This window comes from Chiloscyllium plagiosum, unplaced genomic scaffold (genome assembly GCF_037043375.1).
Source record: "Chiloscyllium plagiosum isolate Xiang-an unplaced genomic scaffold, Cpla_swu_hap1 HiC_scaffold_14, whole genome shotgun sequence".
Taxonomy (NCBI): domain Eukaryota; kingdom Metazoa; phylum Chordata; class Chondrichthyes; order Orectolobiformes; family Hemiscylliidae; genus Chiloscyllium; species Chiloscyllium plagiosum.
Window position 1 is genome coordinate 14,198,819 of NW_028270152.1, and position 27,102 is coordinate 14,225,920.

General features: G+C 53.3%; 1 protein-coding gene across 1 annotated transcript in view; it reads right to left on the bottom strand.

Moving 5' to 3' along the window:
* Positions 1-27,102, bottom strand: part of LOC122558835 (high mobility group protein HMG-I/HMG-Y) — a 266,190-nt gene that overhangs the window by 141,433 nt on the left and 97,655 nt on the right. Inside the window, exons 3-4 of the mRNA XM_043707656.2 lie at positions 8,393-8,476; positions 4,542-4,592 (exon numbers count right to left, since the gene is read on the bottom strand). Of these exons, the coding sequence (XP_043563591.1) occupies positions 4,542-4,592; positions 8,393-8,476 (135 nt within the window). The remainder of the gene's footprint in view (positions 1-4,541; positions 4,593-8,392; positions 8,477-27,102) is intronic.

The window sequence follows — 27,102 nt, forward strand, 5'->3', positions numbered from 1 at the left end:
GGGACTAGATTAATTTAGGATATCTGGTCGGCATGGACAAGTTGGACTGAAGGGTCTGTTTCTGTGCTGTTCAACACTCTTGCCTAGGTTAGCTATAAAAATTAATATCTAATATCACACCAAAAAAGGTAGTACCAGAGTGACAATGTCAGTGGACTATTAACTCTGAGACCCAGGCTAATTCACTGGGAAGCCCTTCCTGATGAAGGGCTTTTGCCCGAAACGTCGATTTCGCTGCTCCTCGGATGCTGCCTGAACTGCTGTGCTCTTCCAGCACCACTAATCCAGAATTCACTGGGAAGCTGGGTTAAAATCTCACCATGGAATTCAGATTTAATGGTTAAATCTGGAATTTTGCAACTAATTCCAAGTCTTTGTCAAATAGCCAGGATAGGTACGAGGGGAAGAACGGCCTTTATTTGTGATAATTCTGCTCCATTTAAGCTTAGCTCAGGTCTACTTCCCTTTCTGACCAAGGTCCAAACACTACTGCTGGAGCTGGGTATTTCTCTGGTTTAATATGGGACTGCACAAACTTGTTAAAAGCTTGAACGAGGCTAATTGAAAGCACACTACCTGCTGCTGCACAATAAATGTCAGAAAACACTGCCTGTTAAAGTCCCAGATGGGAAATAAATTACAGTTGTTTACGGGGGATGTTGTTGTGATGTTTTAATTGCATTCCGATGTCCACCAATTATTGCCCTCAGTATCCGCAACATTGCATTCAGTGCACTTCTTACAATTAATTAAAAACACATCAAAAATCCCCAATAAACTTCCCTTATTTCCATCTGTTCTGTGAACTGGGTGTTTGGTTTGCCAGGAGAAAATCACTTCAAAGAGGCAGGCAAGGCTTCATTTTTAAAGTTTTCTTAATTCACGCACAGGATGTGGGCATCGCTGGCTAGGCCAGCATTTATTGCCCATTCCTAATTGCCCAGAGGGTAGTTAAGATTCAGCCATATTACTGAGGGTCTGGAGTCACATGTCGGCCAAGACAGCAGTTTGCTTCCCGAAAGTATATTAGTGATTCAGATGGGCGTTTCCTGACAACCATCAATGCTTTCATGGTCATCATTAGACTCTTAATTCCAGATTTTTATTGGATTCACATTCCATTATCTGCCATGGCTAGATATGAACCTGCATCCTCTGAATATTACCTGGGTCTCTGCATTAATCCTAATCCTATGAGTCAGTCAGATGCTGTATATAGAATCCCCACTGTGTGGTCACAGGCCCTTCAGCCCAAGAGTCCATGCTGACCCTCCAAGAAGCAGCCCACACAGACCCATTCCCCTACATTTTATCGCTGACTATTTACCTAACCCACACGTCCCTGATTACGACAGACAATTTAGCATGGCTAATTCACATAACCTGCACATCTTCAGATTGTGGGAGGAAACCAGAACACCTGGAGTAAGCCCACGCAGACATAGAGAGAACGTACAAACTCCACACAGTCAATCACCAGAGGCTGGGATCAAACCCAGGTGCCTGGTGCTTTGAGGCAGCAGTGCTAACCCACTGAGCCACTGTGCTGCCCCCATGGGCTGTATATGAGACATGGAGTGAGTTACAGGCTGGAATCTAAAGAGTTGCCCGTTGATGTATATAATAAGGGATATCGCAGACCTGGGTACATCCCTAGGGTCTAACAAAGAGATTCAGATCATTTATAGACTTAATCATGGAGAACTGGAAATGTGTTCCAAGACATTGATCTAATTGAGGAGGTTTAGAGGGCTTAAGTATGGATGGTAGATATTTGAGAGTGATTTAGATTCTACAAGAGAATTTGGTCTTGTGGCACAGTGGTAAGTTTGACTAGGTTGCCCAGCGGTCAAATCTCATTTCAAGACAAGATGGCCACTGCTGAGAAGACTTCATGATGTGATTCAACAAGTGGGCAATCAGCCTTTCCTCACATTCACAAAGGAAATAAATTATGTGATATGCTTAACAAAAGTATCAAGGGGACCACATCATCTAACAAACTCTAAGAAGGAAGTAACTGGTGGGTTTAAGATTCCACAGAAGTGTGGAATTAAAAGTCCACTGACGACCATGAAAACATTATTGCTTTTTGTAAAAAAAAACACCTAGTTTACCAATGTCCTTCATTGACTCTTAACTGCCCTGTGATCTCCTGATGAAGGGCTTATGCCCGAAACGTCAACTCCCCTGCTCCTCGGATACTGCCTGATCTGGTGTACTTTTCCAGCACCACACTCTTTGACTCTGATCTCCAGCATCCGTAGCCCTCACTTTCTCCTATTAAATAGCCTCCCAGTTATATCAACTGCTGGAAAGGATGAAAAAGAAATGAAATGAGACACACCACTTGGCATCCACTCTGTCCCTAATGATGTTGTGGGCGTCCCTACACCAGACAGACTGCAGTGGTTCAAGCAGACAGCTCACCATCACCTTAAAGGCAACGAGGGATGGTCGATAAATACTGCTCCGACCAGCGACACCCACATCCCGTGAAGGAATAACAAAATCAAACCTGACACAACCTTCATTAACCCAACAATTACACTCGGTAGCAAATACAGCTGGCCACCTGAACAAAGACAAGTGGGTTAAATAGACCCCTGCTGACATGACCTCGGTCACTCATAGCCTGTAGACTCCATATATACAGGAAGAAAATAAGTTAAGGTCATCTATTCCTGAAAGGTTTGGGTAGGGAGCAGGTTCTCTGTACTTGTAGAGATTAGATTAGAGTGGTGCTAGAAAAGCACAGCAGGTCAGGCAGCATCCGAGAAGCAGGAAAATCGATGTTTCGGGCAAAAGCCCTTCATCAGGAACCTCTCTGTACTTGTACTCAACAGAAATTAGATTCCAACCTACAAGAGCAGCTTTGCTCCAGAGACCAGTATCTGATACCAACACAGATAGAAAGTGAGAACTCAATGTCCATCAGTTTGAATAGAAAGTGTAAAAGTTGTGTTTTTTTCAGCTTTTATTCTTTCATGGTGATGTGGGTGTCAATGATAAGGTCAATGTAGTTGTCCATCCCTAACTGCCCTGGAACTGAGTGGCTTGCTTCACCATTTCAGAGGATAGTTAAGAGTCAACCATTGGCTTGGAGTCACACATAGACCAGAGCTGGAGTCAATGGCTAATTTCCTTAACCTAAAGGATATTAGTGAGCCAGATATGTTCTTATCCCTGGCACCAGCTTTCAATTCCAGATTTATTCATTGAATTTAAGTTCCACAAGCTACAATGGGGTTGTAACTCAGGTCCCCACACTATTGGTGACATTAGTATGATGACACCACCTTCAACTCTTATAGAATCAGAGAATTGTTACAGCACTGGAGGCCATTTGGCCCATCATATGCTTACTTCTTCTCCTAAAGAGCAATTCACATGTGACACTCCCCACATCGATGTACATTCCCCTCTTCAGTGATGTCAAAAATTTAGAAAATAAAGAAGGATTTAGGGCAAAGTGAGGCCACTTTGTGTCAAATTGTTAGTCATAAATTTACAAGAATGTTACCTGGACTTCAGGGGTTAAGTTCTGAGGAGATATTAGACAAATGAAGCCTGTTTTCTCTAGAATTTAGAAGGTTAAGGGAAGATCTGATCAAAATATTCTAGATATTAACAGGAAAAGACAGGATAGATAAAGAGAAACCTTTTTCCACTGGTTGGGGGTTCTACAGCTAAGGGTCACAGTTTGAGAATTAGGTCCTCAGGAGAGATGTTCAGAAGTTCTTCTACTCACAATGGGTGGGAAAGGTTTGCAACTCTCTTCCACAAATGGCAGTAGATTCTAGATCAGTTGTTAACTTTCAGAGGTAGATACATTTTTGTTAAGCAAAGGTTTTAAGGGATATGGGGCAAAGGCAGATATATGGAGTTAGGTCATAGGTCTGCCATGATCTCGTTGAATGGTGGAACAGGCTAAAGGGGCTGAATGGCCTACTCATAGAGTCATACAGCATGGAAACAGACTCTTTGGTCCAACCAGTCTATGGCAACCATAGTCCCACACTAAACTAATCCACATGCCTGTGCCTGGCCTATATCCCTCCAAGTGTTTCTTATTCATGTACTCCTCTCCCTTTGTTCCAAAATCTCTGAGTATATGACTGCGGTTTTCTGTGGTGGCTGACACAAATTAATTCAAAACAAGGTCTCTTTGATATTAACTTTCATATTAACATGTTGTTGGCTCACTGAAATACTTGCTTCCCTCGCTGGCTTGTTTTCAACAAGATAAAACATGCCCACCCCCATGCAAATGACATCACTGAGGACTTAGCTAGTTAAGAACAGCCTGCAATAAATCACTTTAGCAGACCTATGATGGGCCAAATTACCTCCCTCAGGCCTGCAACAAAACATGTACCTCCTTCTCACTGACTTTCCCATTATTGGCAGGGCGCTTGTAAATGAAAACATGGGGAGGGATATTGGAGAATCCAATACCATGGTCCCAGAGACCACTGAGAGAATTAAAGCTCTTTAACAGCAAGGAAGTAACTTTGTTCATCGTATTGTATGCCACTCACCCATTTTCTCGGTCTCCCTCTAGGCCGTTTCACTCTAGGTGGCTCTGCTTTCTGTAGATACAGATAATTAGACAACTTAATTAACAAGGGGTTCAATTACTCAAGCACATTCATGCATTTCAGAGTTGTGTTATGTCTCACGGTCAATATGTCAGCCAATAATAAAAGACGTGCTTGCAATAGCATCACTACATTGTATTGCGTAACCTGTGGGTATACAAATCTCATTCTCCATCTTACCCTGGATCACTAATACGCTATTGGGAAACATGCTCCTCTGTTACAACACAACAGCTTAATATTGGCCCAGCTACTTATATGCCTGAGGAATGTAAAACTTGGACATAATAGTTAGATGTAATAAATGTCTGTTAAGTTCTTCAATGCCACAATATCCATATCCAGTTTCTTACCTTATTGGATAATATATGCATTGCCACATCAATTAATTACACCCTGTTGGTGACAAACCAATTGCTCCCAATCATTGAATCCTATGAACTTATACCTGATGCCATTTTATTTGGGTGAAATATGTAACGTTATCCAGCATTAACATCCATTGCAGGAAAACCCATGTTTTCTGTGCCATCTGCCTATCTGCCCTTCATGAGGATGTGTGTCTCCTCCATGAACTGATCCTTCCCACATTGTGGTTAATCCCTTTCCTACAATGAAAACAGAGTCCCTCTGAACTCAGTTCAAATGGCTCTCTGTTGAGCTCGGGTTTCTCACCAGTGCCGCAGTCACATACCAGCCCCTTCTCTGCTGGCATAGGTGCAGCCTGCTGGAAAAGGAGGAAATCACATCCAAATCAAGCCTGACGTGATTAGATTAGATTCCCTCCAGTGTGGAAACAGGCCCTTCAACCCAACAAGCCCACACCGACCCACCGATGAGCAACCCACCCAGAACCATTCCCCTACATTTACCCCTGCACCTAACACTACGGACAATTTAGCATGGCCTTGTCTCAATGAGAATCCAGTCCCAACTTTTTTTCATTTCAGATGTATTTGAGTAAATTTAATTATTTGATGTAACTGATTTTAAAATACCTGCTGTGGTTGGATTTGAACTCTCACCCTTGCAGATAATGAGGATTAATCATCCTGTATCATAGTCACCATGCTGCCATTTCATATTGTTATGCCACACCACCCCCTGTACCAGGGCACTAAGGCTCCAGTGTCACTGATGTGAAAACTTGGTGTATTGACTGTAAATTGTACACTGAAATCAGACAGTTTTAATTAAAAGTCTGCCCCTTTGAAGTCAATTTTTATTTTAGACATCGCTGTTGCCATGTTATTTATGCTGGTAAATTCAAATAACCATCCCATTCATTTTTAATGCAAATGAAAAGACTTTCAATTAACAGAAGCTGTCTAACCATGACGAAGGACAAGGTCTTGAACTCAACACAGAATTATGTCAGAAAACCCGTGTCTTTCTCTGATTATTACATTACTGTGGTTATTATTTTACCATGGGGCTCTGTCCTGTGAGGTTAAGGATCTTGCTTTCTTCAGAAATAGGGAGCCTTTGAGGTCTCCACGTTGACTTTTCCAAGTTTGTGAGGCGGTTTGTAAAAGTTAACCCAAATTGTTCACTGAGGCAGACAGCTCAAATTTCAGGGGATTGGAGTAAGTAAAACATCAGGGGCTTTGGAGGATGAAGGGAAGTCTGATCAACAATTTGTTTCCCCACACACACACACACACACACACACACAAACAGTAAAAGAGTTGATGCCATACTTTACAAAGCTTGGACCTTTGAAGTGGGTCATATAAATCAATTCAAGGTCCATTTAGACATGTCTGTGGATTGGGAAGATGGATGGGTGGGCTTGACTTCAATCAGGAAGAAACAAGCATTTGTTTTAATATGTTAGAGTTTCTTGAGCAATGGTTGGCACAAAGGGGCATTAGAACATAGAACAATACAGCGCAGAACAGGCCCTTCGGCCCTCAATGTTGTGCCGACCTGTGAACTATTCTCAGCTCGTCCCCTTACACTATCCCATCATCATCCATATGCTTATCCAAGGATTGTTTAAATCTCCCTAATGTGGCTGAGTTAACTATATTGACAGGCAGGGCATTGTTGGGGGTTTAGTGCCAAGGGAGGGCTGTACTATTGGAGGGTCAGTGCTGACCACCCTCACTATCCTGTTGAACTTGTGCGGTGAGGAAGGCATATGGCGTACTGGCTTTTATTGGTAGAGGAATTGAGTTCCGGAGTCCTGAGGTCATGATGCAGTTGTATAAGACTCTGGTGCGGCCGCATCTGGAATATTGTGTGCAGTTTTGGTCGCCATACTATAGGAAGGATGTGGAGGCACTGGAACGGGTGCAGAGGAGGTTTACCAGGATGTTGCCTGGTATGGAAGGAAGATCGTATGACGAAAGACTGAGACACTTGGGGCTGTTTTCATTAGAGAAAAGAAGGTTTAGGGGTGACTTGATTGAGGTGTACAAGATGATTAGGGGGTTAGATAGGGTTGACAGTGTGAACCTTTTCCCGCGTATGGAGTCGGGTATTACAAGGGGGCATAGCTTTAAATTAAGGGGGGGTAGATATAGGACTGAAGTTAGGGGTAGGTTCTTCACTCAGCGAGTCGTAAGTTCATGGAATGCCCTGCCAGTAGCAGTGGTGGACTCTCCCTCTTTATGGGCATTTAAGCGGGCATTGGATAGGTATATGGAGGATAGTGGGTTAGTATAGGTTAGGTGGGCTTGGATCGGCGCAACATCGAGGGCCAAAGGGCCTGTACTGCGCTGTATTCTTCTATGTTCTATGTTCTATGTTCTAACTTGTCATTGGAGGATGAGGACAGTTTTAAACACTCCAGGATTTAGTGATGGTTTGTCCTGACATTGTTGCATTGGCCTCCCCACCCTCCAGGCTTGGTCCAGGTGTCACCAAGAATTGAACATTGATCGCCAGAATACTGCAGTGGGCAAAACAAGAGAGGGATCATTGTGGGGAAATTAAAACACACAATTTCTTGTTTTCTGTCAATACAGTTGTTAATTGTAAATATATCGCTGGATATTTGACTCATCAGGAGAAATGCAAGAATGCAAAATTTATCCTACAGGAACTGACTGGTTGGCAAGTCAATTCCAAATCACCAGGCATTACCTTGCAGGAAGCACCAGGCTCTCTAATCTTCTGGGTAACTCAAACATGTGCCTGGCTAGAGCACATTCCTTTTACTTGAAGAATATAGAGCCCAGCAAATGAATGCATATTGCTTCTAGCAAATGAAATTGAGCCACCTTACAAGCTCAACTGATTATAAACTGGTCATTAGCCTGGCTATTGGCGCATTCAGGATAGTTCAGCCAATGTGGGCGGCACGGTGGCACAGTGGTTAGCACTGCTGCCTCACAGCGCCGGAGACCCGGGTTCAATTCCCGACTCAGGCGACTGACTGTGTGGAGTTTGCACGTTCTCCCCGTGTCTGCGTGGGTTTCCTCCGGGTGCTCCGGTTTCCTCCCACAGTCCAAAAATGTGCAGGTTAGGTGAATTGGCCATGCTAAATTGCCCGTAGTGTTAGGTAAAGGGGTAAATGTAGGGGAATGGGTGGGTTGCGCTTCGGCGGGTCGGTGTGGACTTGTTGGGCCGAAGGGCCTGTTTCCACACTGTAAGTAATCTAATCTAGTCTCAATGCTGTCCAAACACAGAATCACACAGAACTGAAATATGGGAGATGGAAAATTTGCTTTGTTGGCTCTGCAGAGCTGGGAGGTGCAGTAATAAGTACATCCACCCACTGGCTACCTGGAAATGAATTAAGGCTGTGTCTATTAAAAGTAAAAAACGCCTTTCCAAACAGGTACCTTTCGGACTGCTCGCGGTTCCTTGTTCTTGCTGCCTATCGGTCTTCCTCGAGGTCGCTTAGGAGTAGGAGGTCCAGTAGGTTCCTGAAGGAGAAATTACACGTGAGAGTTAACATTGACAAAGTTGAGCAGCTTTCAAAGGTGTGTATCCTTTGAAATAATATTCTACATATAAATTAATGAATGTATGTATATGTTGGGAGAGATTGATACATTTTTGATAGCAAGCAGTGACTGGTGAATTGGTATGAGAATGTGGTGCTGGAAAAGCACAGCAGGTCAGGTAGCATCTGAGATGCAGGAAAGTCAACGCTTCCGGCAAAAGCCCTTTATCAGGAAAGCCCTTCATCGGGCTTTTTGCCCAAAACATCAATTCTCCTGCTCCTTGGACGCTGCCCGACCTGCTGTGCTTTTCCAGCACCACACTCTCGCCTCTGATTTCCAGCATCTGCAGTCCTCGCACTCTCCTGGTACATAGGTATGTCAGTAACACACATCAGTATCCACTAATCCCACAGCAATTCTCAGTGCTACTGTCATAAATGTTTTGAAGAACTCATGGCAAAGAGAAAAGGTGTACGTTTTCTGCTCAGTGGATTGATGCACTGGATTGCGTGATTATTTTGTGCTCGAACAGAACTAATATATCAACGAGAAAGGATGAAAAATCTTTTGTTTGTAGTTAGGGATAGGAGAGTCAGTTTTTAAGCGGCATGTTGTGACTGAGGAAGTGCTACCTAAAAGGGTTGCTAGGGCAAAGAGATTTAGATAAATTCTTGAAGGGAGAAACGTTGTAGGTCTACGTGAGCTAGGCAAGGAAGTGGAGCTAAAACCAATTGCTCTCTTAAAGAATGATACAATCAGAGCAGAGTAGAGCGTAATGACTGGGTGACATCTGGAGTAACAGGACCTTCCTCCCGTCACTCAACCCGAAACGTTAACTCTGATTTCTTTCTACAGATGCTGCCAGCCTGCTGAGCTTTTCCTGCAATTTCTGTTTCTGCTTTTGGACAGACAGGAGTTGGTCATTCAGCCCCTTGAGCCTATCCCACCTCTCACCAAAGTCTGGACATCGACCCACCTTTGACCCAACTTCCTTTGACTCTATATCCATTGTCAAACAAAACTGCAACAAAAAAGTCAAACAGAGCAAAGTACACATAATAAAATGTAATGAAATATTTTCCACCCACTTTTGTTTTTAACCATTCCTGCTCACTATGAAGACATCAAGTCTTAAACAAGCAAAACTTCCAATTAGTCAATCCAAACAAGAGCCCACTGAATGGGAGAATCAAGCCGTAATTGACAAGATGGAGGCAAATTGCCATAGATTTGCTCCTACAATGAAGTTTGACGCACCACAGTGTAAGAAACAGTGCATATGTTTCCAGTGTTAACCGTGGAACTATGTGCCAAGGGTGGGCCCTTGCTGGGTTCAACATAATTTCCAACTTCTGCAGGCCCCAACAAAGCTGGCTGCTGTTCTTGCTACTCCGATATGGAAAATATTCCATATCCCTATATCCCAGCGTTTAGACTCAAATGGAAATGTTTTTAAAGTTTGCCAGAATTCCTTTCACTCGGTCAGATTTATAGTGAGATCCAAGTACTAAAGATCATAATGCACTGGAACATTGGTCGGCCATTCAGTCCATTGACTCGGCTCTGCCATTCAATTCAATATGGCGGATCTGATAATCCTCAACTCCACTTACCTGCCATTTCCCCATAATCCTTGATTTCCTTACTGATTCAAATCTGCCTATCTCAGCCTTAAGCAGACTTAAGGACCCAGCCTCAAGCAGACATAAGGACCCAGCTTCACCAACCTTCTGTGGTAAAGAATTCTACAGATCCATAATCCTTACTGGAGACCTGCTAAACTCCCACTGGCATTCTCTCATGTTGAGTTGGCTCTGCTTCATGGATGGCTTGGTAGGATGCATTATGGTCTTCAGTGTTTGGATCTCAGTATAAATCTGACCAAGTGAAAGGGATTCCGGCAAACGTGTAAAACATTTCCATTTGAATTTTTGACAGTAGAAGGGAGAGATCAGAGCTTGTTGAGAGGCCACTGAGCCCCCACCTTAGCCTGTACAGGAAAACAACAGATACAGACCAAATATTGCACTACAGAAGCAACCATCCAAACATCCACAAATGAAACTGCATCAGAACGTTATTTCAATGTGCCGACACAATGAGCCAACACACAGTGCACCACAGAGGAACTATGAACAGCAGAGGAAAATCACCTATATCGTGTATTCAAAAAGAATAGGTACCCAATGAACACAGTCTGCGATCTCTCAACAACAAACAGACAAAACACGTCCAGAAACCCTAGCCACTCTCCTCTACATCAAAGGCATCTTGGAAATGACTGCCAGACTACTCAGACCCCTTGGCATCATGGTAGCCCACAAACCCACCAACACACTAAAACAGCAGCTAATGAACTTGAAACACCCTGTACAGACAACAAGCAAAACTAATGTCATTTACAAAATACTGTGCAAGAACTGTAACAAACACTATATTCGACCAACAGGCAGAAAACTAGCCACCAGGATACATGAACATCAATTAGCCACAAAATGACATGACCCTCTCTCACTAGTATCCTTACACACAGATAAGGAAGGACACTACTTTGAATGGAACAACACATACATCCTAGGACAAGCCAAACAGACACACACACAAGAATTCCTAGAAGCATGGCATTCCAACCGGAACTCTAGCAACAAACACATCGAGTTAGACGCCATCTACTACCCCCTGAGAAAAAGAACAGGAAATTACATCACCACATGAAATGACATCACCACAGGAAATGACATCACCAACCAAAAGAACCCCAAACATATAAATAGAAAGCAGGAATTATCAGCAATGCTTCGCTCGGAGGCCCACTGAAGATGTTACCTAGTAAGGTAAAGAAATGTCTGGAAATGAACCTTCCCGCCCAGCGAGCAAACCTACATCCAGAGGGAGTCAGAGGCTGGCATTCTGCAACAAGGAATGTGCCTCCTGACTCCACAAAGCCTGAGTACCATCAAGAAGGCACAGGTTAAGAGTGTGATGGAATACTCTCCACTTAATGGTAAGGTCCGAGGGAGTGCTGCTGAACAAAGAGACCTTGGAGTGCAGGTTCATAGCTCCTTGAAAGTGGAGTCACAGGTAGATAGGATAGTGAAGAAGGCATTTGGTATGCTTTCCTTTATTGGTCAGAGTATTGAGTACAGGAGTTGGGAGGTCATGTTGCAACTGTACAGGACATTGGTCAGGCCACTTTTGGAATATTACGTGTAATTCTGGTCTCCTTCCTATCAGAAAGATGTTGTGAAACTTGAAAGGGTTCAGAAAAGATTTACAAGGGTGTTGCCAGGGTTGGAGGATTTGAGCTATAGGGAAAGGCTGAACAGGCTGGGGCTGTTTTCCCTGGAGCGTCGGAGGCTGAGGGGTGACCTTATAGAGGTTTACAAAATCATGAGGGGCATGGATAGGATAAATAGACAAGGTATTTTCCCTGGAGTGGGGGAGTCCAGAACAAGAGGGTATAGGTTTAGGGTGACAGGGGAAAGATATAGAAGTGACCTCAGGGGCAACGTTTTCACACAGAGAGTGGTACGTGTATGGAATGAGCTGCCAGAAGAAGTGGTGGAGGCTGGTACAATTGCAACATTTAAAAGGCATTTGGATGGGTATATGAATAGGAAGGGTTTGGAGGGATATGGGCTGGGTGCTAATAGGTGGGACTAGATGGGTTGGGATATCAGGTCTGCATGGACAAGTTGGACCGAAGGGTCTGTTTCCGTGCTGTAGATCTCTATGACTCTATGACTTGCCTGGATGGGTGCAGCTCCAACAAAAACTCAAGCAGCTCAGCACCGTCCAGGACAAAGCAAACCACTTGGCTGCTACCCTGCCACCACCACCTTAAACATTCAATCCCTCTGCCACTGACACACAGTGTAGACTGTCTACAAGATGCGTTGAAGCAACTCACCAACTCGACAGCATCTCTACTACCTCAACAGACAAGGACAGAAAAATTGCACAGGGACATCACCACCTGCAATTTCTCCTCCAAGCCACACACTATCCTGAATGGGAATATATAGCAATGCCTCCTCTGTTGTCGGGTCAAAGTCCTGGTACTCCCCTCCTAATGACACTGTCGATGTACCTACACTTCAACAAGTGCAGCTGTTTAAGGAAATGGATCACCATGGGCGGCACGGTGGCACAGTGGTTAGCACTGCTGCCTCGCAGCGCCAGAGACCCGGGTTCAATTCCCGCCTCAGGCGACTGTCTGTGTGGAGTTTGCACGTTCTCCCCGTGTCTGCGTGGGTTTCCTCCGGGTGCTCCGGTTTCCTCCCACAGTCCAAAGATGTGCAGGTCAGGTGAATTGGCCATGCTAAATTGCCCGCAGTGTTAGGTAAGGGGTAAATGTAGGGGTATGGGTGGGTTACGCTTCGGCGGGTCGGTGTGGACTTGTTGGGCCGAAGGGCCTGTTTCCACACTGTAAAAAGTAATCTAAAAAGTAATCTAATCTAATTCATGATGGGTAGTAAATGCTGGCCAAGCCAGTGATACTCACATCCCAAGAACGAATAAAATTATACGTATAAGGGCCAACAGTTCACTGACTCTCCCTGTATATGTCCTGGCATAGTCGATATTCTGATCCCCATACAGCTCCTGCTTTTTTCCAAATGTGGGTGCTTCCCCTGCAGTATTATGTATGAGGCAGAGCGCATGCTGTTTTATAACAGTCAAGATTTAGGGAACCCTGAGGAAATATTGCAGGAGTCGATGGAACTTTGCGAGAAATGCATACACTGCATACCAGATTTTCAACATTTTACTCATTTGATCATGGAGGGTCTGGGCGGACATAATCTTCATGTGAAATTGGGCGACAAGGTGGGAAATAATTGGACTAAGGTCCATCGATAGAATTCAGTCCCCAGTTGAAGGGTAAACATAACTGCCTTAAATAACTGCACAGAGGCCCGTATCCTGTCAATGAGTCACTCTTTTTTCACATGTTCCGAGGACATGGGCTCTGGGCTGGCTGGTGAAGAATTTCTGATGAAGAGCTCACGCTCAAAATGTCGACTCTCCAGCTCCTCGGGTGCTGCCTGACCTGCTGTGCTTTTCCAGCGCTACACTCTTCGACTCTGATCTCCAGCATCTGCGACACCCCCCCCCCCCCCCTCACTTTCTCCTCGTCAGAGCCAGTCCCTCGGATCAGGAGGCTCTCTCAGACTCCTTTTTATTTTTTATTTCTTTTTTTAACCTCTGACACTCCTGCTTTTTTTTCGTTTTTGTTTCTCTCCCCCCGACACTACCGCCTAATTGCGGTCGTGCTTATTTGATAATCCTGTTTATGTTTTTTCTTTCTTCTGCTCAGACAGCCCTCCACTGGGGATCCCCACCACCCAGTAACCCTCCACTTCTTATTTTTCAGGATGTCGGACACTCCTGTTCTTTTTTTTGTCAGGACCTCTGGTAGTCCTGTTGTTTTTTTTACCCCCACAACACTGCTTAACTGTTTATATCTGTCAGCCAGGGCTCCCTGATGGGTCTGGGTTAACAGCCCCAGTCAAGGATCTCAGTCAATGAGACCCTCCTGGCCCTCATTCCAATCACTACACTGCCCTTTTATTAAATGTAATTATACGATAAATTCCAATATGCACGTTCATTATGGTCTGTATCTGAGACAAACGGATATACTGTAATTACACTCTTCAACCAGGGGCGGTGCTGCAGCACTTCAATTCCACACAAGAGTGAGAATGAGAAGGGTTTGCAGAGTTTCCATTATACATGTGGACATAGAAATTTTACAATGGAAAAAGCTGACAGATGTAAGATTTTGAATACGTTATAAATCATTACTGTAGCCTTGAGTGAAAATAGCACCAGCCTCAAGATCAATGAGGTTCTCAGGTCCGAGCTGAGCGGTTATAGTCTGTAGATATTTGAAACAAACACTCACCAATGATCCTAAGTACGTGCAACTTTACAGATGTGCTAGTGCCCATCAATGACCTAATAGATGTAAAGTACTGTTTCTGTTCTGGCATTGTTCTAATTGCAACAGTTTCCACTCTCACTTTCTATTCCTGTGGTTAAGTTTGAACTATAAGCCCCTGCTCGTAAGCTTTGCAGTCGATAAAATGCCCATAAATATGGCTACTTTGAAAGACTGACTCACATCCATATGCATGTTTGAGCGATGGTAATGTCATGTCGTTTACAAAGTATAGGTGGCCCAACACGTGTTGCCGTTCAAGACAGACTGGAACAAGAAGGAGAGACTTGGTAGGATGGGCTGGGAACTGTCAAAGAGTTCGACAGCAGAGAAGAGGACACAAGAGTGTGGTGCTGGAATAGCACAGCCGGTCAGGCAGCATGCGAGGAGCAGGAGAATCAACGGTTCAGGCAAAAGCTCTTCATCAGGAATAAGGCTGGTGGCCCTAGGGGGCTGAGAGATTTAATGGGAGGAGGGTGGAGCTGGTGTGGAACGAAGCTGAGAGTGTGATGGGTAGACGAACTTGGGAGAAAGTGAGGACTGCTGATTCTGGAGATCAGAGCTGAAAAATGTGTTGCTGGAAAAGCGCAGCAGGTCAGGCAGCATCCAAGCAGCAGGAGAATCGACGTTTCGGGCATAAGCCCTTCTTCAGGAATGAGGAGGGTGTGCCAAGCAGGCTAAGATAAAAGGTATGAAGGAAGGACTTGGGGGAGGGACATTGGGAATGCGATAGGTGGAAGGAGGTTAAGGTGAGGGCGATAGGCCGGAGAGGGGGTGGGGGCGGAGAGGTCGGGAAGAAGATTGCAGGTCAAGAAGGCGGTGCTGAGTCTGAGGGTTGGGACTGAGATAAGGTGGGGGGAGGGGAAATGAGGAAGCTGGAGAAATCTGCATTCATCCCTTATGGTTGGAGGGTTCCGAGGTGGAAGATGAGGCGCTCTTTCTCCAGGCGTCGTGTTGCCATGGTTGGTGATGGAGGAGGCCAAGGACCTGCATGTCCTTGGCGGAGTGGGAGGGGGAATTAAAGTGTTCAGCCACGGGGTGGTTGGGTTGGTTGGTGCAGGTGTCCCAGAGGTGTTCTCTGAAACGTTTCGCAAGTAGGTGGCCTGTCTCCCCAATGTAGAGGAGGCCACATCGGGTGCAGCGGATGCAGTAAATGATGTGTGTGGAGGTGCAGGTGAATTTGTGGCGGATATGGAAGGATCCCTTGGGGCCTTGGAGGGAAGTGAGGGGGGAGGTGTGGGCGCAAGTTTTGCATTTTTTGCGGTTGCTGGGGAAGGTGCCGGGAGTGGAGGTTGGGTTGGTGGGGGGTGTGGACTTGACGAGGGAGTTGCGGGAGGAGTGGTCTTTCCGGAATGCTGATAGGGGAGGGGAGGGAAATATATCCTTGGTGGTGGGGTCTGTTTGGAGGTGGCGGAAATGACGAAGGAATTTGATGTCTTGCTGTGTGTTGAACTCATTAATCCGGGAGCGTAGGGGGATGAAGGTGGGCCTCTGCTGAGGACTGATCTTTCACCCTCAGAGAGGGGGAGGTCTGGAGGGATGGTGAAAACACGGCGGGGCTGGGAGCTAGGACCTGGTATTCGATGTCTTGCTGCGTGTTGAACTCGTTAATCCGGCAGCGTAGATGGATTAAGGTGGGGTAAAGGTGATAGGTCAGAGAGGAGGGTGGAGTGGATAGATGGGTAGACCTGCCACACTCTGATCTCCAGCATCGGCAGTATTCACTTTCTCCTCGTGTACAAAAGGAGAACGAGGCTGCACCCACCGTCCACACTTCTCCCACCATCAACACTCCCCCACCGTCGACACCCCACCCACTGCCCACGGTACAGACTCCTCCCACCGTCCACACTTATCCCATCGTCCACACCCCACCCACCGCCCATACTCCCCCCCACCGTCCACTCCTCTGCCAATGTCCACATTCCCCCCACTGTCCACACCCCGCCCACTGTCCACACTCCCCTCACTGTCCACAATCCCCCCACCGTCCACACCCCTCCCACTGTCCACACTCTCCCCACCATCCACATCCCACACCGTCTACACCCCTCCCACCATCCACACACCTCCCACCGTCCACACTAGTCCCACCGTTCACACTCCCCAACATCCACACCCACCCACTGTCACACTCCCCCCCCCACCGTCCTCACCCCTCCCACCGTTCACACTCCCCCCACCGTCCACACCCCTTCCACCTTCCACACTCCCCCCACCGTCCACACTCCCCCCACCATCCACACTCACCCCCACCGTCCACTCCGCTCCCAACGTCCACACTCACCCCTGTCCACACCCCTACCACCGTCCACAACCCACCCACTGTCCACAATCCCCACACCCCACACCGTCCACAAACCCCTCCACTGTCCACACTCCCCCCACCATCCACACCCCTCCCACCGTCCACACTCCCCTCACCGTCCACACTCCCCCCACTGTCCACACTCCCCCTACCTTCCACACTCTCCCCACCGTCCACATCCCCCACCACCATCCACACACCTCCCACCGTCCACACCCCGCACACCGTCCACACTCCCCCCACCGTCCACACCCCTCCTACAGTACACTCCCCTCCCAACGTCCACACACCTCCCACCGTCCACACCCCTCCCACCGTTCACACTCCTCCCACCGTCCACACCCGTCCACACTCCCCCCACCGTCCACTCTCCCCCCACCGTCCACACCCGTCCCACGGTCCACACTCTACCCAACGTCCAAACTCCCCTCACCATCCACACTCCCCCCCCAACGTCCAAACACCCCCACCGTCCACACTCCCCTCACCGTCCACACCCCACCCACCGTCCACACCTCACCCACCGTCCACACTCCGATCACCGTCCACACTCCGATCACCGTCCACACTCCGATCACCGTCCACACTCCCAACACCGTCCACACTCCCAACACCGTCCACACTCCCAACACCGTCCACACCCCGCACACCGACCACACCCCGCACACCGTCCACACCCCGCACACCGTCCACACTCCCCCCACCGTCCACACTCCCCCCACCGTCCACACTCCCCCCACCGTCCACGCTCCCCCCACCGTCCACACTCCCTTAACCATCCACATTCCCCCCCACTGTATACATTCCCACCGTCCACACTCACCCCCTGTCCACACTCCCCCCAGCGACCACACTCTCCCCCCACCGTCCACACTCTCCCCCTCCGTGTACATTCCCACCGTCCACACTCACCCCACCGTCCACACTCCCCCCACTGTGCACACCCCCCACCACCATCCACACACCTCCCACCATCCCCACACCTGCCACCATCCACACCCCGCACACCGTCCACACTCCCCCCACAGTCCACACTCCCCCCACCGTCCACACCCCTCCCACCGTCCACACTCGCTTCACTGTCCACACACCCCTCACCGTCCACACTCCCCCCACTGTACACACCCCTCCCACAGTCCACACCTTGCTCACCATCCATACTCCGCCCACTGTCCACAATCTCCCCACCTTTCACACTCTCCCCACCTTTCACACTCTCCCCACCGTCCACACTCCCCTCACCGTCCACACTCCCCTCACCGTCCACACTCCCCTCACCGTCCACACTCCCCTCACCGTCCACACTCTCCCCACCGTCCACATCCCCCACCACCGTCCACACACCTCCCACCGTCCACACCCCGCACACCGTCCACACTCCCCCCACCGTCCACACCCATCCACACTCCCCCCACCGTCCACACTCCCCCCACTGTCCACACCCGTCCCACGGTCCACACTCTACCCAACGTCCAAACTCCCCTCAACGTCCATACTCCCCCCCAACGTCCAAACCCCCCCACCGTCCACACTCCCCTCACCGTCCACACCCCACCCACCGTCCACACTCCGATCACCGTCCACACCCCACCCACTGTCCACACTCCGATCACCGTTCACACTCTGATCACCGTCCACACGCCCAACATCGTCCACCCTCCCAACATCGTCCACATTCCCATCATCGTCCACACTCCCCCCACCATCCACACCCCCCCATCGCCACATCCCCTCCACTGTCCACATCCCCCCACCGTCCACACCCTGCCCACCATCCACAACCTACCCACCGTCCACACTCCCCCCACCGTCCACACTCCCCCCACCGTCCACACTCTGCCCACCGTCCCCACCCCGCACACCGTCCCCACCCCGCACACCGTCCCCACCCCGCACACCGTCCACACCCCGCACACCGTCCACACCTCTTCCACCGTCCACGCTCCCCCCACCGTCCACACTCCCTCAACCATCCACACTCCCCCCCCACTGTATACATTCTCACCGTCCACACTCACCCCCTGTCCACACTCCCCCCAGCGACCACACTCTCCCCCCACCGTCCACACTCTCCCCCTCCGTGTACATTCCCACCATCCACACTCACACCACCGTCCACACTCCCCGCACTGTGCACACCCCCCACCACCATCCACACCCCTCCCACCATTCACACACGTTCCACCATCCACACCCCGCACACCGTCCACACTCCCCCCACAGTCCACACTCCCCCACCGTCCACACCCCTCCCACCATCTACACTCGCCTCACTGTCCACACTCCCCTCACCATCCACACTCCCCCCACTGTCCACACCCCTCCCACTGTCCACAATCTCCCCACCGTCCACACTCGCCTCACTGTCCACACTCCCCTCACCGTCCACACTCCGCCCACCGTCCACACTCCGCCCACCGTCCACACTCTCCCCACCGTCCACACTCTCCCCACCGTCCACACTCTCCCCACCGTCCACACTACTCCCATCAGCCACACTCCCCCCCCCACTGTGTACATTCCCATCATACACACTCTCCCCACCGTCCACACTCCGCCCACCGTCCACACCCGCCCACCGTCCACATCTCTTCCACCGTCCACACACCCCCCACCGTCCACACTACTCCCATCATCCACACTCCCCCCCCACTGTGTACATTCCCATCGTACACACACTCCCCACCATCCACACTCCGCCCACCGTCCACACCCGCCCACCGTCCACACCCCTTTCACTGTCCACACCCCTTCCACCGTCTACACACCCCCCACCGTCCACACTACTCCCACCATCCACACTCCCCCCCACTGTGTACATTCCCATCGTACAGACTCCACCCACCGTCCACACCCCTCCTACCGTCCACTCTCCCCTCACTGTCCACAATCCCACCACCGTCCACACCCCTCCCACCGTCCACACTCCCCTCACTGTCCACACCTCACCCACCGTCCACACTCCGATCACCGTCCACACTCCCCTCACTGTCCACACACCGCACACCGTCCACACCCCGCACACCGTCCACACACCCACCACCATCCACACCCCTTCCACCATCACACCCCTCCTACCGTCCACACTCCTCCCATCTTCCACACCCGTCCACCGTCCACACTCGCCCCCCACGGTCCACATTCCCCCCCACGGTCCACATTCCCCCCTATCATTGACACAACCCCCACCGTCCATACTCCCCCCACCGTCCACAGCCTCCCACCGTCCACACTCCCCACCATGCACACCACTGCCACCGTCCACACCCCCCCCACCGTCCACACTCCCCCCACCGTCCACACCCCTCCCACCGTCCACACACCCTCCACCATCCACACCACCCCCACTGTCCTCATCCCTCCCACCGTTCACACTACTCCCACCATCCACACCCGTCCACCATCCACATTCCCCTCACCATCCACACTCCCCCAACTGTCCACACCCCTCCCACCGTCCACACCCCTCCCACCGTCCACACCCCTCCCACCGTCCACAGTCTCCCCACCGTCCACACCCCGCACACCGTCCACACCCCGCACACCGTCCACACCCCGCACACCGTCCACACTCCAACTACCGTCCACACTCCCCCCACCGTCCACACTCCCCCCACCGTCCACACTCCCCCCACCGTCCACACTCCCCCTACCGTACACACTCCCAACACCATCCACACTCCCCCCCACCGTCTACATTCCCACCGTCCACACTCACCCCCTGTCCACACTCCTCCCACTGTCCACACTCCCCCCACCATCCACACTCCCCCGTGTCCACACTCCCTCCCACTATCCACACTCCCCCCACCGTCCACACTCTCCCCACCGTCCACATCCCCCACCACCGTCCACACCCCTTCCACCATCCACACTCCCCCCATCGTCCACACCCCTCCTACAGTACACTCCCCTCCCACCGTCCTCACCCCTTCCACCCTTCACACCCCTCCCACCGTCCACACCCCTCCCAACGTCCACTCCACCCCCAACGTCCACACTCACCCCCTGTCCACACCCCTCCCACCATCCACAACCCACCCACTGTCCACACTCCCCACACCGTCCACACCCCCCTCCACCGTCCACACTCCCCCCACTGTCCACACCCCTCCCACCGTCCACACTCCCCTCACCGTCCACACTCCCCCCACCGTCCACAGTCTCCCCACCATCCACACTCCGCCCACCATCCACAACCCGCACACCGTCCACACCCTGGACACTATCCACACCCCTCCTGCCATCCACACTCCACTCACCGTCCACACTCCCCCCACCGTACACACTCCACCTACCGTACACACTCCCAACACCGTCCACACTCCCCCCACCGTCCACACTCCCCTCACCGTCCATACTTCCCCGCGTCCACACTCCCTCCCAACATCCACACTCCCCCCACCGTCCACATCCCTTCCACCGGACACACCCCGCCCACCGTCCACACTACTCCCACCGTCCACACCCCTCCCACCGGACACACCCCGCACAACGTCCACACTCCCCCCACCGTCCACACCCCTCCTATCGTCCACACTCCCCCCCACCGTCCAAACCCCTCCCACCGTCCACACCCCGCCCACTGTCCACACTCCCCTCACTGTCCACACTACCTCCCCAATTTCACTGCCCCCACTGTCAACTCTCTCCCCACCGTGCACAACCCCCACCACCATCCACACCCCTCCCACCATCCACACACCCGCCCACTGTCCACAACCATCCCACCATCCACACACCGCACACCGTCCACACCCTGCACATCATCCACACTCCCCCCACCGTCCACAAACCCCCCACCGTCCACACCCCTTCCACCGTCCACACCCCTCCTACCGTCCACACCCCTCCCACCGTCCATACCCCTCCTACCGTCCACACTCCCCCTACCGTCCACACCTCGCCCACTGTCCACACTCCCCTCACTGTCCACAATCCCACCACCATCTACACCCCTCCCACTGTCCACACCCCCCCACCGTCCTCATCCCTCCCACCGTTCACACTCGTCCACCATCCACATTCCCCTCACCGTCCACACTCCCCCAACTGTCCACACCCCTCCCACCGTCCACACTCCCCCCACCATCCACACCCCCCCCAGCGTCCACAGTCTCCCCACCGTCCACACCCCGCACACCGTCCACACCCCGCACACCGTCCACACCCCGGACACCATCCAAACCCCTCCTACCGTCCACACTCCCCCCACCGTCCACACTCCCCCAACCGTCCACACTCCCCCAACCGTCCACACTCCCCCCCACCGTCTACATTCCGACCGTCCACACTCACCCCTGTCCACACTCCTCCCACTGTCCACACTCCCCCCACCGTCCAACCTCCCCCGCGTACACGCTTCCTCCCACCGTCCACACTCCCCCCACCGTCCACACCCCTCCCACCGGACACACCCTGCCCACCGTCCACACTACCCCCACCGTCCACACCCCTCTCACTGGACACACCTCACACACCGTCCACACTCCCCCCACCATCCACACTGCACCCACTGCCCACTCTCTCCACACCATGCACAACCCCCACCACCATCCACACCCCTCCCACCATCCACACACCCGCCCACCGTCCACAACCCTCCCACCATCCACACACCGCACACCGTCCACACCCCGCACACCGTCCACACTCCCCCCACCGACCACAAACCCCCCCACCGTCCACACCCCTTCCACCGTCCACACCCCTTCCATCGTCCACACCCCTTCCACCGTCCACACCCCTTCCACCGTCCACACTCCTCCCACCGTCCACACTCCCCCCACCGTCCACACTCCCCCCACCGTCCACACTCCCCCCACCGTCCACACCCCGCCCACTGTCCACACTCCCCTCACTATCCACAATCCCACCACTGTCCACACCCCTCCCACCGTCCACACCCCGCCTACTGTCCACACTCCCCTCATTGTCTACACACCGCACACTGTCCACACCCCTTCCACCGTCCACACCCCTCCTACCGTCCACACTCCTCCCACCTTCCACACCCCTCCTACCGTCCACACCCCTCCTACCGTCCACACCCCACCCACCGTCCACACCCCTCCCACCGTCCACACTCCTCCCACCGTCCACACTCCTCCCACCGTCCACACCCCTCCCACCGTCCACACCCCTCCCACCGTCCTCACTTCCCCCACCGTCCACACCCCGCCCACTGTCCACACTCCCCTCACTGTCCACAATCCCACCACCGTCCACACCCCTCCCACTGTCCACATTCCCCCCACCGTCCACACTCTCCCCACTGTCCACACTCTCCCCACCGTCCACACTCTCCCCACCGTCCACATCCCGCACCACCGTCCACACCCCTCCCACCATCCACACACCTCCCACCGTCCACACCCCGCACACCGTCCACACTCCCCCCACCATCCACACCCCTCCTACAGTACACTCCCCTCCCACTGTCCACACCCCTCCCACCATTCTCACCCTTCCCACTGTTCACACCCCTCCCACTGTCCACACCCGTCCACACTCCCCCCACCGTCCACACCCCTCCCACGGTCCACACTACCCCCACTGTCCAAACTCCCCCAACCGTCCAAACTCCCCCCACCGTCCACATGCCCCCCCACTGTCCACACACCCCCCACCATCCACACTCACCCCCACCGTCCACTCCGCTCCCAACGTCCACACTCACCCCCTGTCCACACCCCTTCCACCGTCCTCAACCCACCCACTGTCCACACTCCCCACACCTTCCACACCCCCCTCCAACGTGCACACTCCCCCCACTGTCCACACTCCCCTCACTGTCCACAATTCCACCACCGTCCACACCACTCCCACTGTCCACATTCCCCCCACCGTCCACACTCTCCCCACTGTCCACACTCTCCCCACCGTCCACATCACGCACCACCGTCCACACCCCTCCCACCATCCACACACCTCCCACCGTCCACACCCCGCACACCGTCCACACTCCACCCACCGTCCACACCCCTCCTACAGTACACTCCCCTCCCACTGTCCACACCCCTCCCACCATTCTCACCCTTCCCACCGTTCACACCCCTCCCACTGTCCACACCCATCCACACTCCCCCCACTGTCCACACTCCCCCCCACTGTCCAAACTCCCCCAACCGTCCAAACTCCCCCCACCGTCCACATGCCCCCCCCACCGTCCACACACCCCCCACCATCCACACTCACCCCCACCGTCCACTCCGCTCCCAACGTCCACACTCACCCCCTGTCCACACCCCTCCCACCGTCCTCAACCCACCCACTGTCCACACTCCCGCCCACCGTCCACACCCCCCTCCACCGTGCACACTCCCCCCACTGTCCACACTCCCCATCCCGTCCACAAACCCCCCACCGTCCACACCCCTTCCACCATCCACACCCCTTCCACCGTTCACACCCCTCCTACCGTCCACACTCCTCCCACCGTCCACACTCCCCCCACCGTCCACACCCCTCCCACTGTCCACACTCCCCTCACTATCCACAATCCCACCACCGTCCACATCCCACCCACTGTCCACACTCCCCCCACCGTCCACAATCCCACCACCGTCCACACCCCTCCCACCGTCCACACCCCGCCCACTGTCCACACTCCCCTCACTGTCTACACACCGCACACCGTACACACCCCTCCCACCGTCCACACCCCTCCCACCGTCCTCACTTCCCCCACCGTCCACACCCCGCCCACTGTCCACACTCCCCTCACTGTCCACAATCCCACCACCGTCCACACCCCTCCCACTGTCCACATTCCCCCCACCATCCACACTCTCCCCACTGTCCACACTCTCCCCACCGTCCACACTCTCCCCACCGTCCACATCCCGCACCACCGTCCACACCCCTCCCACCATCCACACACCTCCCACCGTCCACACCCCGCACACCGTCCACACTCCCCCCACCATCCACACCCCTCCTACAGTACACTCCCCTCCCACTGTCCACACCCCTCCCACCATTCTCACCCTTCCCACCGTTCACACCCCTCCCACTGTCCACACCCGTCCACACTCCCCTCCCACTGTCCACACCCCTCCCACGGTCCACACTACCCCCACTGTCCAAACTCCCCCAACCGTCCAAACTCCCCCCACCGTCCACATGCCCCCCCACTGTCCACACACCCCCCACCATCCGCACTCACCCCCACCGTCCACTCCGCTCCCAACGTCCACACTCACCCCCTGTCCACACCCCTTCCACCGTCCTCAACCCACCCACTGTCCACACTCCCCACACCTTCCACACCCCCCTCCAACGTGCACACTCCCCCCACTGTCCACACTCCCCTCACTGTCCACAATTCCACCACCGTCCACACCACTCCCACTGTCCACATTCCCCCACCGTCCATACTCTCCCCACTGTCCACACTCTCCCCACCGTCCACATCCCGCACCACCGTCCACACCCCTCCCACCATCCACACACCTCCCACCGTCCACACCCCGCACACCGTCCACACTCCACCCACCGTCCACACCCCTCCTACAGTACACTCCCCTCCCACTGTCCACACCCCTCCCACCATTCTCACCCTTCCCACCGTTCACACCCCTCCCACTGTCCACACCCATCCACACTCCCCCCACTGTCCACACTCCCCCCCACTGTCCAAACTCCCCCAACCGTCCAAACTCCCCCCACCGTCCACATGCCCCCCCCACCGTCCACACACCCCCCACCATCCACACTCACCCCCACCGTCCACTCCGCTCCCAACGTCCACACTCACCCCCTGTCCACACCCCTCCCACCGTCCTCAACCCACCCACTGTCCACACTCCCGCCCACCGTCCACACCCCCCTCCACCGTGCACACTCCCCCCACTGTCCACACTCCCCATCCCGTCCACAAACCCCCCACCGTCCACACCCCTTCCACCATCCACACCCCTTCCACCGTTCACACCCCTCCTACCGTCCACACTCCTCCCACCGTCCACACTCCCCCCACCGTCCACACCCCTCCCACTGTCCACACTCCCCTCACTATCCACAATCCCACCACCGTCCACATCCCACCCACTGTCCACACTCCCCCCACCGTCCACAATCCCACCACCGTCCACACCCCTCCCACCGTCCACACCCCGCCCACTGTCCACACTCCCCTCACTGTCTACACACCGCACACCGTACACACCCCTCCTACCGTCCACACTCCTCCCACCATCCACACCCCTCCTACTGTCCACACCCCTCCCACCGTCCACACTCCTCCCACCGCCCACACCCCTCCTACCGTCCACACTCCTCCTACCGTCCTCACTCCCCACACCATCCACACCCCGCCCACTGTCCACACTCCCCTCACTGTCCACAATCCCACCACCGTCCACACCCCTCCCACTGTCCACACTCTCCCCACCGTCCACACTCTCCCCACCGTCCACACTCTCCCCACCGTCCACACTCTCCCCACCGTCCACATCCCCCACCACCGTCCACATCCCTCCCACCATCCACATACCTCCCACCGTCCACACTTCCCCCACCGTCCACACCCCTCCTACAGTACACTCCCCTCCCACTGTCCACACCTCTCCCACCATCCTCACCCCTCCCACCGTTCACACCCCTCCCACCGTCCACACCCGTCCACGCTCCCCCCACCGTCCACACTCCTCTCACGGTCCACACTCCCCCCACCGTACAAACTCCCCCAACAATCCAAACTCCCCCCACCATCCACATGCCCCCCCACCGTCCACACGCCCCCCACCATCCACACTCACCCCCACTGTCCACTCCGCTCCCAACGTCCACACTCACCCCCTGTCCACAACCCACCCACTGTCCACACTTCCCACACCGTCCACACCCCCCTCCACCGTGCACACTCCCCCCACTGTCCACACTCCCCATCCCGTCCACACACCCCGTACCGTCCACACCCCGCACACCGTCCACACTCCACCCACCGTCCACAATCCCCCCACCGTCCACACCCGTCCCACGGTCCACACTCTACCCAACATCCAAACTCCCCTCACCGTCCACACTCCCCCCCCAACGTCCAAACCCCCCCAACTATCCACACCCCTCCCACCGTCCACACTCTGATCACCGTCCACAGTCCCACCATCGTCCACACTCCCATCATCGTCCCCACCCCTCCCACCTGCCCCACCATCCACGCTCCCCCCCACTGTGTACATTCCCACCGTCCACACTCACCCCCTGTCCACACTCCCCCCACCGTCCACACTCCCCCCACTGTCCACACTCCCCCCACTGTCCACACTCCCCCCCCCCCACTGTATACATTCCCACCGTCCACACTCACCCCCTGTCCACACTCCCCCCACCGTCCACACTCTCCCC